The sequence below is a fragment of the Biomphalaria glabrata genome, chromosome 17 (genome assembly GCF_947242115.1).
Source record: "Biomphalaria glabrata chromosome 17, xgBioGlab47.1, whole genome shotgun sequence".
Lineage (NCBI taxonomy): Eukaryota > Metazoa > Mollusca > Gastropoda > Planorbidae > Biomphalaria > Biomphalaria glabrata.
Window position 1 is genome coordinate 11,170,296 of NC_074727.1, and position 13,024 is coordinate 11,183,319.

Here is a 13,024-nt window from a genome sequence, read left to right on the forward strand (position 1 = left end):
TAATTACTACCGGGTATTTATTTATTAATGAAGAACGGAGGGAGCCATAGCTGAAAGTAAACTTTACTCGCTTCTGTGACCTCTGGTTTAAAAATATAGATCCAATATGTACACAATAAATGCGAAATAAAAATAAGCAACCATTCTAACAAGTCATAAAACATGATTTCAATTTGTATGGGTCATGGTTTCAAGATCGTAAGCATAGAAAACTAAGACGCTTTGTTCAAGTTGTTGCTGTGGAGTGGAGTGTCACTGCCAGTGTGAGTGAGTGTGTCACTGTGTACTGTAAGTTGTTCAACTTGTTGAGTCAGTCTCTGATTCTGAGTTGTACAACAATCATGGCAATATAATGAATATAGTCAATGCTAGAGGTCTAGATAACTAGTACTACATCTAGACTAGATCTAGCTAGGTCGCCTAGGTTGGGACTTCGACAAAAATTCAAAATAAATGTTCATCTAGGCCCTATAATCTATAACAACAGAAACTATCTAGAATTCTAGATCTAGACATCTACTAATCATCTAGTATTCTAGATCTAGTTAAAGTTATTAATTAGTTATGTAGAGGCTAGCCCCTAGTAGAGCCCTAGAGCTTGCTGAGAAGTTTATAATTGATTACAATGATACCAAATTTATCAATCAACTAACACTATGAATTGAATGAGTGACTAGTTTTGGCGAGTATGGGTTTGGAAGTCCAGCCATGCTGTTTCAAAACTATATAGATTCTAGAGTAGTTTATGCTATTCGGACACCTATGCCCCCCCTATAGGCCCAAATTTGAAAGTTTGACTTTGACAGCGCATTATTTGACAATGGTTCATTTGACAATGGTTCGACATAGAAAAGAAAATGAAGTATCAAAATCTTCTTTAGTTTAAGAAGAATAAATAAGGATGACTACTTATATTTGTACTCCTAACCTATATTTGTTATTATATTTAAGGTCAAAGAGGCCGTGTGTTTTCATTTAATTCGGACAAATTTGACCCACATTATTTGATTCCGGACACCATTATTTATTTCGGACCATCTCTATATTTAGGCCTCAATAAACTCAGATTTTAATTCTTTACTAACATTAACTAAATTTTAAGATCCCCAGGCATAACCCCTCACATTAAATCATTAAGATGTTTTGGAATTATGCATAAATACGAACACAAAAGTAAAAATATGAACACACTTATTCTACCAAAATTAGGTCAATGGGATAGTGACTTCCATAGTAATACCGACTTTTAGACTTATTTTATGTTTGAATTGTTTGCATGATTAGATGTGTGTTGAATGTTTGTGTTTTTTGTTTATTAATTTAATAAATTTCTAATACAGATGTCAGATGATCTTTTGTAGTATAGTACATGTTAGGATAGCTATTCTTGCCTAACTGAATCCTCTATATTCTATATATTCTCTCTATATAAATCTAGATCTATCTAGTAGGTCTAGATCTAAGCATTTAACTTCATTCAATGTACAAAGCTCACTCCAAACATTTACCCATTTATTCTCTATTCAACAAACGAACAAATATAATATAAGATCATTTTTTATTGATGTCCAAAACTGGCTGTCCGAAATAAATTTTGGTAAGAAAATCGTAATTTAATTCGGACACCCTATTAATTTTTTATTTGTATGGAATCAAATAACTTGGCTTATAAATCAAATAAATCAGCTCCAAAAACAGAATAAATATTGCCGGCTCATTAGTATAGACTTAGCCAATCAAAAAATATAGTCTTAACCCTAGGAAGAGGTAAAGTCATCCGGGTAACATCATAGGAAAAAACAACCTGACTAACAAATTTGAAATTCGTTTTTCTTACATAAAAAGACAGCTAAATGGAAGGAAATTAGGTCAGAATCATTGGAAAATGGACAAGCACATTATACAGCGCGCTAGTTTTATAATAAATATTAAAATAATTATTTAATGACCACAAAAACAGCGAATGTCTGAATTCATGTAATGTCCGAAATAAATAAACTATCTAACTAATTAAATTATAATATAATAAATTATAATACTAAATTAGTAAATATAGCAGCTAGTCTAGCAGTTTATTGGTCAGTAGAGTAAGTATGTCAAAGAACCTAACAATACACTTTATACACTTCACTAGTACAGGTCATAAAGATCTATACTGAGATCAGTGGCATCACCAGGGGGGGGGTGCGGTCAGCACCGTGTGATAACCATTACAGGGGTGATACCCAAGTGAAAAAAAAAATGCACATTTGGAATAACTGACAAAAAAAACTGTCAGTGGCTAAATGTTGGAACTTGTTATTCACAATTGTCGTCTCAATTGATGAATAGATCTACAAACATTTTTAAAAATAATTCGGCTAAACATATTTTAATTTTTTAATGAAATTCTACAAATATTCCAAAACTTTACATAATATTTTATATCAAAAGCAGATGTGAAACCTTACTTACAACTCTGTATGTTAGCTGCATGTATATAAACACTGCTTCGACTTTTACAATGTTTTTATCGAATGTATTGAAATAGTAGCTAGCATTGTAATATCAGAATGCCAACTAATAGTCACTGTTTAACAAATGACAACATTCTTCAGGCATGTAATATTATCGAAATCTCACATGTAATTAATGTAAATTTTGTATTTGGCAAGTAAATAAATGGCAATTGAGATTTCTGAAGATGATGCTGTAATTTCAGATGTTGAATGTAAATGAAACTCTAGCCAAGATGAAGAAAATGTTACAATGAATCAGTCTATGCAGTGATGCCCAAACTACAGCCCGCGGGCCGGATGTAGTTCAGACTGACCCGCCAAAATATCGGAACAAAAGATAGGAAATAGAAAAAAATTAAAAAAGGTTGAAAAATTTATTTTCTATGTTAGGATTCACTTTTTCTTTGATGGATTGCATTCTAATTTTTCGTCTTGTAGTAGTCACATTAATTATTTTTCTATAAAAACACAAGTTGTTGTTTTGGATAGTCTTAGATAGTTCCGCGGCTGTCTTGAGCTAGCCGTGTCCTTGACATCTCATGTGTCTATCACAGCGCATCTTATCTGCATCATTTTGATTCGTGTTCTTCTGACACCAACATGATTGGTGCCGTTCCATGTAACATTTGTTCGTTATTGAAATGGGATGGTCGAAGAAACAAAATTGGAAGTTGAAACTTTCAGGAAAAGTGGACAGATCTTTTTATTTGTGGAACATAATAAGTCAATATGTTTGATCTGTACAGTAATGTTTTTAAGTAACATAACATATATGCATTCTAAAACAAACCATTACAAAAATATGAGGCATTGTTGTCTTGAGCCGCAAAGAAAAGATCGGAAAGTTACGTCAAAAGTTGAGTAGAGTTTAGCGATTGGCGAAAATATTTACCAAGAAGTCAAGAAATGAGTCGGCTGTAATAGAGGCTCCAGAGTTGCTCACATTTTAAGAAGAGAAATGAAGCATAAAAAAGAGATAGCTGGCAGAGATGGAATAAATTTGTCCAGAAAAAAACAACAGTTGTAGCTTTCAGCTTTTCTGCCATGAAAAATGCAAAATGAGTGAAAGATGTTAGTGAAAATCCAAATTCAAAACTAAATGACAGAGCAGCAGATTTCAAAATCATTTCTTTTGCCGCTGAGGAGTGACACCAACTGGAACTGATTGACTTACAAAGCCAGACTTCCCTGCTTGAGAAATTTGGTCAATACAGACAATAAATTTCTACGCCTTGTTGTCCTCACAAACCTTGCACATTTCTGAAAACAATTGCTGGGTATGATCACAATGTTTACAAGAACTTAATTTAGTGGAAAAACGTTCAGCTACAAGACGCCTGAAACCATTGTTACATATTGACTTATGGGTGTAAGTAGATCTACACTTATCTACAGCATACATGGGATTGTGATAAAACTATTTAAAATGGTTTAGTCTCTATTTCCTTTTTTTTTATTATCTTTCATTAATGTGGCCCGCGACATGAGTGTCAGAAATTAAAATGGCCTGCAGGCCGTATAAGGTTGGGCACCACTGGTCTAATGAAATAGACTTAAATATTTTAGGGGATAGTTTCTTTTTGTTATGTGCCAATTACACAAAAAGAAAAGTACATTGCCTTATTGACCAAAATGAGGTCTGGGAGGTCATTCATGAAGATTAGAAAGAGAGTGCAGCTAAGGGCTGAACCTTGTGGTAGTCCTTCTTCCAAACTTTTTTTACTAGAGATGGCACCTTCGAATTGAGTTTGGATGGTTCTGTTTAAGAATGCCCTGATCTAGCTGTACATTCTTCCATGGATGCCCATTTTTTTCATTTTCAAAAATAAGACCTTTTCTCCACACTCTATCATAGGCTTGTTGCAAATCTATAATTAAAGTTAAAGGTCAATCGTATGATACACTTAACCCTTTAAGACCAAGATCTACATCTTTAAAAGCCTGTGACAAGAGCCATGGCTGACAGTGATATGCTTAAATAAGTTAAATCTATATATATAATTCTCTTCATAGCAAAAGAGTTTGGACACGCACGAAGTAAAGGAAAGATCACTCTTTTATTTCTGCATGTCAGACGGACTAGAGTTACCCTACAAAAAAAAAGAGGGTGGGAGAACAAGTAGTATTCACCCGTCACAAAATAGCAGGGCCGGGCTTAACCATTGTGACCAAAAAGTCATGGAAGGATCACTCTTTTTTTATTTCTACCCCACATAATTTTAGTCACTAAATAGCAGGGCCGGACTCAACTGTTGTGGGGCCCTATGCAAAACAGATGTCGCGGGGCCAAGATTGGGTAGGGATACAGATAATAAGTGAAATTTAAGAGTTTGTATAAGAAAATAAATTTGTCTTTGCATTTTCTTCATTCTTTACTACTTACAGAACTACTTCACGAGCCTTGCGTGTAGCGAAGTCATACAGTATATCATAAAATTTTTATTTCCTTCATAGATCACGCTCAATAGCAAGAATTACCAAATGTTTCAATTTATCTATGAGAATTGTTGACCTCAAGTAATTCTTCATTAGTTTGAGGCATGAGAAGTTTCTTTCACCAGATTACACAATTACGGGTAATGCATAATGCCATTTTTGCTTATCACGCGTAGGATTGGCATTTTCCATATTGAATGACACCCCAAAATGACAAATTTTGTCTATATATTTCATGAGATTTGTATGAGTTTTCAAAAGATTTTTAATAATTTCCAGAGATTTCCAGGACTTTTTCGTATATTTTGCACTTTCAGGAGATTTCAAGGAGCTCCTGGTAAATCAGGAGGCTGCTGGAATTCTGTTATAAGTTTAATTTAATAATTTGCACCTAGAATTAGCGGGGGTCCTTTGAAAGTGAGGGGCCAACTGTGGTCGCATAGGTTGCATTAGCCTAAGGCCGGCCCTGCAAAATAAAGGCGTATGCTACGCCGTGGGTCAACTTGTTTAATATAATCTTTATTATGGTCCCAGGCTATAAAATAAAAGTTTACAAGGCTATTCCTAAGAAGCATATTTGTCAGAATCAATAAAAGCAAGTTTGTCCAAGTCAAAAAGACTTAATTATTAAATATGATAAAATAGAGCATAACAGCAAAGCCAAACTTCGATTGCACAATTATATCTTGCTTTACCCTTTCTTTTACATAATTCTGGTACTTATACTTCCACCACACCTAGCAGCTCAACTCTTTTCATTAGTATGGCCCTTGAAAAAAATAGACCAGTTCAACTAATAAAATCACATTCCTGGTGTCATATTCTAATAGTATTTAGATTTGTCAAAATAAAAAATGAGCTATTATCAGCTAAACACCTTCTTAAAGATTCTCCAAGATTTTTACTAATTCATAATAGAGTTTATATTTTGCCACCTTCATTTGACACTTTTCCAGATTTCAATTTCTCTCTTTTATGTTCTAGCCTGTGTGAGCAGTTCAATCTGTCAACATGGTAACTCGATTATGGCAGGGCTATTCACGGCTACTAAAGATGTACCCTTTACGAACTATGGCTTTCACAACTGGTAATGTAGGAACTATTTTTACTATTTAAACTGACTAATAGGAAATTAGTTGTTTTTTTTTTTATATTCTGATTTCTTGATAATTTGGATTTGTTGTTTTTTATCCTGTCTCTTTAGGTACAATTATGACTGCTGGAGATTGTATCAGCCAGCTAGCTATAGAGAGAAAAGGACTTCAGCAATATGACTTGAAAAGAAGTAGCAGGTTTTTGGTTCTTGGATTCTGTTTTTTTGTAGGAAAATAGACTTATTTATAATATTTAAAATATGATTAGATTTCATCTATATTTTAATTAGTATATATATATATATATATATATATATATATATATATGTGTGTATGTGCCAGTAGCACCTTCAAATATTTTCAAACCTTCTTGTACAAGTAACTTGTGTCTTGTTATTAGGAGTAACAGCGATTCAGCAGAGGCCTAAATAGTAATGTAATATTACTTTAAATATGAGATTTAAATAAAAAACAATTAGATCAACCAGTCTTTACTGTAATATATGTGACAAAGAATACGGATACAATGTTTTCATTTTGAATTTCTTTACTTTCTTTAGCATTTCTTGATGACATATTGATATTCAAATACTTCACAGCTATTTTAAAGTTAGTTTAAACTGTCTTTTAACATTTAAATTTTTGCTCTTTGATTTGACCCATTTCAAACAATGCTATAATAATGAAAACTCATTTGATTTGACATATTTCTGTCTACATAAAAATAGTTTGATGAAGTATAAGTCCCTGTACTTTAGCTTTTTGTTTTGAACCTTGTTGAATATAAGTAAGACATGGATATCTCAAAACACCCAATCAACTCTTTGATAGTCTTTTGTCACTTTGGGTTGTGTATTTTTCAGAAAATAAAAAAAAAACTATAATTTTTATTTTCAAAATGTTTACACCATTGGAATTATTTGAATGCAGGGTCCAATGATGAGAGGATGGTATCTAACACTGGATAAATTATATGCTGGTAAAAAGTTTGCTGCTATCAAAATGATGGCAACTGATCAAGTAAGTCTTAATGTGTAAAATAAGCCCTGAAAACTGTAATTAAATCATTTGTCTTATTGACAAGTGTGTTGTCAATACCTAAGTCTGTAAAAGGTAAAACTGTAGGTCATCAGTGACTTTAGTTGACCTGTGGAGCACATCCCCTGCATGGAAGGGTCAGCATGAAGTGCTAATAAGGAGGTGCAAAAGTGGTAACCTCTGTTATCTATCTTATAAATTACAGACATTCAAAAGAGAAGATATTTACTACCTATATTTTTATTATAGTAGGTTTAAATTGATATTGGAGTATTGATCAATTAAAAAGACATTATTACAAAATTAATATGTTTTTGAAGAAAAAAAAATTATGAATTAATATATATCTTTTCACTTTTGTCTTATTGTTGAGTGATAAATCAAATTGCTTCGGAACCAATAAATTACTTGTTCTAGACAGGGTTTTTGAATTAGGGTACTTAGGTCTATATGGGAAACTTTTTACTTATTAAGTCTTTACAGCTTCTTCCAGGTAATGCAAGAGCACAGACATACAATTTTTTTTTGGTGGGGTGCAAGGGGGGCGGGAATGACAAATAGTTGAGAAACACAGCCAAACTCTACCATGATTAAAGCACAAGTCCTTTGGTATAGCTGACAAGCGCTTTGCAATGCCTTCAACTCATACTTTTACACATAAAGTAGTAAACACACTTATTTACAAGACATTCAATCCTTATTATATTGAGCTTTGTTGGACGTCCTAAATCATCTGGGTTTTTTTAAAGTTATTTGAAGACATGAAATGCCATTAACTATTATATAAACTTTGGGTGTAATATATACATATAAGACAGAATCAACATTTATAATCCTTTTTTATAAATAACCAGTTGCCAAGTTGTCTGTGAGATTCTTAATCATGCATTGGCAGAATTATTTTAGTCATTGCCTGTTGTTGTTTTTTTAAATATATTATGAGGATATATTTGCCATTATTTTAGACTTAGCCAGTGTTTTAAACATTACCCTGTTAACAAATAAGATATAGTCATCAGGTACAATTTGTTTTTAAATCTGGATGAGATGAAGTAAAAGAAAAGAAGATAATGTAACATAACTTTTATTTGTTTACATTTTCAGCTGTGTATGTCTCCATTTTTTCTGTCCACATTTCTGACAGTAATGGGATTATTAAAAGGAGAAACAATTCAAGAAATCAAAAACAAATTTCAAAAGGTGATTTCATTTCTATGAGTATTTAATAGAATCTCACTCACTCCTAAATTGTGCCGATGTGCCTAAAATCGAAATAAAAAAAAAATAAAAAATCTCACTCCTTCTTACCTCATTCACTCACCCCTCACCATCTTTATTACATAAGCCGGGCAAGACAGCATTTTAATAATATTTGCAGAATGTTTATTTCATATATTGCAACAAGATAAAATATAAATATTATTTGAGAAGTGATAATCAATTGAAATAATGCAATTGGAATCTACTTTATCCCAACTTGCTAGTAGGTAAAAATAAGGTTTACTTAACTTTCTGATATGAGCAGAAGAGGCACTAGATATATTATCATTCTAATTCTAGTTTATTTGTCTTCTTCCAGGAGTTTTTGCCTCTCCTCTTCACAAGTTATAAAGTAAGTCTGCTATTTGTTAATGGTGTCAGACATCACATATCTTAATAACTATAAATATATAAAAGTGTGACCAGCGTTCATATTATTCTAACGCACACTTCAAGTTTACTCTTGTAATGAAATTCAGAGCAGTTCCAATATTGTCACTTTCAATATTCAACATAGTTAATCAAAGTAAATAGGTGGGATCTGTTTACAATTCTGATGTCCATCGCCATGTTATATTCTTAGGTTATTGTATGAGATTTTGACCTGACATTCTGGATGGTTGAGCCTTACACTAGCCTTCTAGCGCCATCTTGGTCTTAAGCTTATGAGCTTTGAGAAATCCATGTTAGACCAAAGATGGAGGGGAAAAGACCTTAAAAGTTTATATAGAAGAACCTAATGGTGAAGGCAATTATATGATACATTGATAATTAATGAGATGTTTTTGTAATATATTATACAAGTATCGTTATTTTCAAAAGAAATTAATTATGAGAGATATATATGGTGATAAATTACATATTGTTCACTATTGGGCATATATTATAATGGAAAAAAAAACAGCCATGGAATAATCCTTTTTTGTTTATTCTTTAAAAAAGGAAGTGCTAAGTAATGTACTAGTCTGATTTTGACATCATAGAAATGCAAAGAAAATGAAAAAAATTGTTGGGAAAGCTTATAATGTTTGGCACCAGCACAGTGACTGAGTGGTTAAGCTCTAGGTTTCTGAACCTCGGGTTCTTGGTTCGAATCCTCTTGAAGACTAGGATTTTGAATTTGGGGATTTTTAGGGTGCGTCTGAGTCCACCCAACTCTAATGGATACCTAACTTTAGTTGGGGGAAAGTAAAGGTGTTGGTCGTTCTGCTGGTCACATGACACCTTGTTCATTAATCGTTGGCCTGAGAAACGGATGACCTTTACATCATCTGCCCTATAGACTGCAGGGTCTGAAAGGGGAACTTTACTTTTTGTACTTACCATGTTCCATGCCCAAATGTCCACTAGAATGACAATAGTTCCCTCAAGTGTTGCACTCAGCTCATTGTCAACAGTAGTCGAAATCATTTTCACCCTGTATCAGTTATTCAGTTTCAAAACAAATGCTCATTAGACCTATTCCATTCCTTTTTTTTTCTGAGTTAGTCTTTTGTATTTTAGAATAGATTCCTTCCCTCTTATCAGTATGTAAGCGCTTTCAAAATTTTCTTGGGTTTAGTTCTGACATTACCACTCTACTATTGACTGTTTTTTTTTTTCTTTCAGATTTGGCCACTGGCTCAATTAATCAATTTTTATGTATTGCCTTTACAACATAGGTAAGTTTTGAAAATGTTTTCAGTCTTGATGGAAATGGAGAAATTCAGGACCGATCTAAGTGTAGTCTAGTATGTCTCAGTTTCAATTCTTCTTACTTTTCTGCACTATATGGCTCACCTTACTCCACACCACTCAAATATCTCAACCATTTCACTACAGTTCTTTTGGTGCATTCTCTCTCCCCAAGGACTAAATTAAGTAAATATTATATGAAGTAAATAAATTATTGATAATATTCTTTATCCCCTATTGCTTGCATTATTCAACCCAGTCCATCCATAAGCTTTCCAATAAAGTGCTGCCTTATTTTTCTATCCAAAGACAGTCTAATAACCATTATTAGAGTGAAATAGATTTTGCTTTATTATACTATAATTAGTATAATATTATTACAATAGATTATGATGAAAAACTCACTTGTTGTAATTTTTTTTTTCAGGGTGCTATTTGTAAATTGTGTAGCTCTTGGTTGGAACACATATCTGGCATGGGTAACAGAGCGAAAGCAATAGATAGGATGTGTGTGTGTGTGTGTGAATCATAGATTTAAGATTGTTATTGGAAGATTCAAACTTTACCAGCTTCTAGTTCATTTTTTTATAATCACATATATGCCAGAAAGCTTAGTGAAATATTGGCTTAAAGACATTGTGACTTATGATTTTTGTCAAACAATTATTGAAAATGTTATAATTACTTCAGTCATTAACTTAATGAATTCAGTCTTTTGGTTTAAAATCAGTTATATTAATTTAAAAAATCAATAAACAATTAATTATAGAGATCATAGTCATACAGATTTGTTCTTATCTAGACTATATGGAACTTTTAAATAAAAATAATATTCAACCTTGTGGTCTAAAAGTATACTTCTCCAAAGTCAAAAACATTTTGAACTGTTTCAGTTCATTTTGAATTACTGTTGAAGGTTATATATAATGATACTTGGAAGCATTCGAATATATTCAGATAAAAAATTGCTTTATCTGTGATAGTTAATCTGCATCCAATGTGTTGTACTGTTTCTTTTATTTATTTTACTTGGTGTGTTACTTTTTTATAACCAACAAAGACTTTATATTCCAACCATACATAATTATCTCAATGATCTAAACCAGTGATGCCCAAAATACAGCCCGCGGGCCAGATTTGGCCCGCCAAAAAGTCGGCACAAAGTGTAGAAAATCCCTTCTCCCTTTCCAAAAACCAAAAAGGTTTAAAAAAGTATCTTATGAACATTAGGGTCCTGACTTTATCTCTGATGGATCAGTACCATGACCTTTAACAATGGTACTTTTATGAAATAGAAAGAAAATACAAGTGAACTCTGAATGTAGAATCTACCAGCAAAAGTTAAACGGAGCTTTTATTTTTAGTGGAACATGATCATAAGGCAACATATTTGAGTTGTACAGAAAGTAGCTTAAAAAACAACATATAGGCTAAGCAGCATTATATAACAGATATGAAGGCGTTCTTGGTTGGAGCTGCAAATACAAAAAATGTTAAGTTACGCTTAGATATGGAAGGATTTATGGGAAAATTTAACAAAAAGAGAACAAAAAAAAAAAGGCGTCAGCTAGCTAGCTGTTGCTTACATTTTAAGTATTAAGCTATTTTCCGACGCGTAAAAAAAAAGATAACTTGTAGATATCCCATTAATTAATGTAAGTGCTAATCAGTTTCTAATCAAATTGTTACAGGTCGATTTCATTTCGTTTTTGTACCGTTGTGGTCATATGGCCCACGACACGAGTGTCGGAAATAAAAATGGCCTGCAGGTCGGATTAGGTTGGGCATCACTGATCTAAACTATTTGCACTAATAATATTAATTTCAATCAGAATAATAAATAATTAAGTACTTGACCACTTGACATTCTATTATCTGCAATATGTTACTATTATTAAAAAAATAAAAAATTGAACATTATCTCTCTTTATTCTTTCAAGAGTTCAGCATTTTCATAGAACAAAATGTCTAAAACTGTTAGTAGCCATTTATTATTGTTGGCCTTGAAATGTCCTCTTTTGGACTCTTCACTACTCTGTGTCATGTCTCTTTATGTCAACTTGTTTATGTACTGTTATTTTAGAAATGTCCTACAAATGTCTTTATGGGATCAATCTAAAATGTTTCATTGTATGATCTATTTAGGACTTTTGTATACGCTTGTTTATGTTTGAATTATTCTGGACTAAGAAATATTTTAATATTATAAACAGAAAAGGATTATTAACAATTTTAATTGCTTTTTTATGCATTTTTAAAAAGAGAATTTATGCCCCCCCCTCATCTTTCCTTTTTTATATATATATATATATAAAATAAAATAAAAAATTGTAACTTGAAATAAATTCATTTTGATATGAATGTTCTAAAATCAGAATTTGAATCAGACCTTACTGTATATAACATATTTTCTTGCATTTTGAGTGATTAATTTGGAATTAATGGTACTTTATGTAATAAAATTTGATTATTACTTTATTCTAATATATATATATTTATTGTTTATGTGAATTTTAATTTTTCTTTATACATTAATCATTTTTTATAAGATTAGAATTTTTTTTTAGGTTTTTAAAATAGTATTTTTGAGTCTCGGTCATCAGTGTAACTTTGACAACCCCCTACCCTTCATTCTAACTTCTAACATGTGTTAAAGAAAAGCTTATATCTGTATTTTGAAAAGAGAGACTGTTAGTCCAGGATGACTATTGGGTTTTTACAGTTTTACTGGTAGGATTCCATCCCTATTTCATTACATACATTCTTTATTGTATGAAATATGTTTGGCTTTAACTTAGATCTGTTTTTCTTCCTTTAAGTTTGAGTGTCACTACACATTATAGTCGTTAATGTGAATTATAGATGTTCATTATAGCCATATTATTTTTACTTGATGCTAATGTTTTTTTATTTTTTTATTTTTCATATTGTTTTGTTCATGTCTATCCTTGAAATGGTCATTAACATTTTAAAAAAATAAAAAAACAGTTTAATATACTTAGGTCTTTTTTTTTTTTTTTTTTT

General features: G+C 31.8%; 1 protein-coding gene across 8 annotated transcripts; it reads left to right on the forward strand.

Annotated features, from left to right (window-relative positions):
• Positions 1-180: 180 nt before the first annotated feature.
• LOC106063780 (protein Mpv17-like) lies at positions 181-12,997 on the forward strand. 8 transcript variants are annotated; one of them, XM_056016023.1, is made up of 9 exons: positions 205-263; positions 2,702-2,862; positions 5,919-6,021; positions 6,139-6,254; positions 6,959-7,048; positions 8,171-8,266; positions 8,646-8,678; positions 9,935-9,987; positions 10,428-12,997. In XM_056016023.1, exons 3-9 carry the CDS (start codon positions 5,946-5,948, stop codon positions 10,498-10,500), a joined length of 537 nt encoding a protein of 178 aa, XP_055871998.1. In that variant the 5' UTR covers positions 205-263; positions 2,702-2,862; positions 5,919-5,945; the 3' UTR covers positions 10,501-12,997. The 8 variants fall into 8 exon arrangements, with proteins under 8 accessions (XP_055871997.1, XP_055872003.1, XP_055871998.1 ...); XM_056016026.1 differs by having other exon boundaries at positions 227-267; XM_056016025.1 differs by having other exon boundaries at positions 258-288.
• The last annotated feature ends 27 nt before the right edge of the window (positions 12,998-13,024 follow it).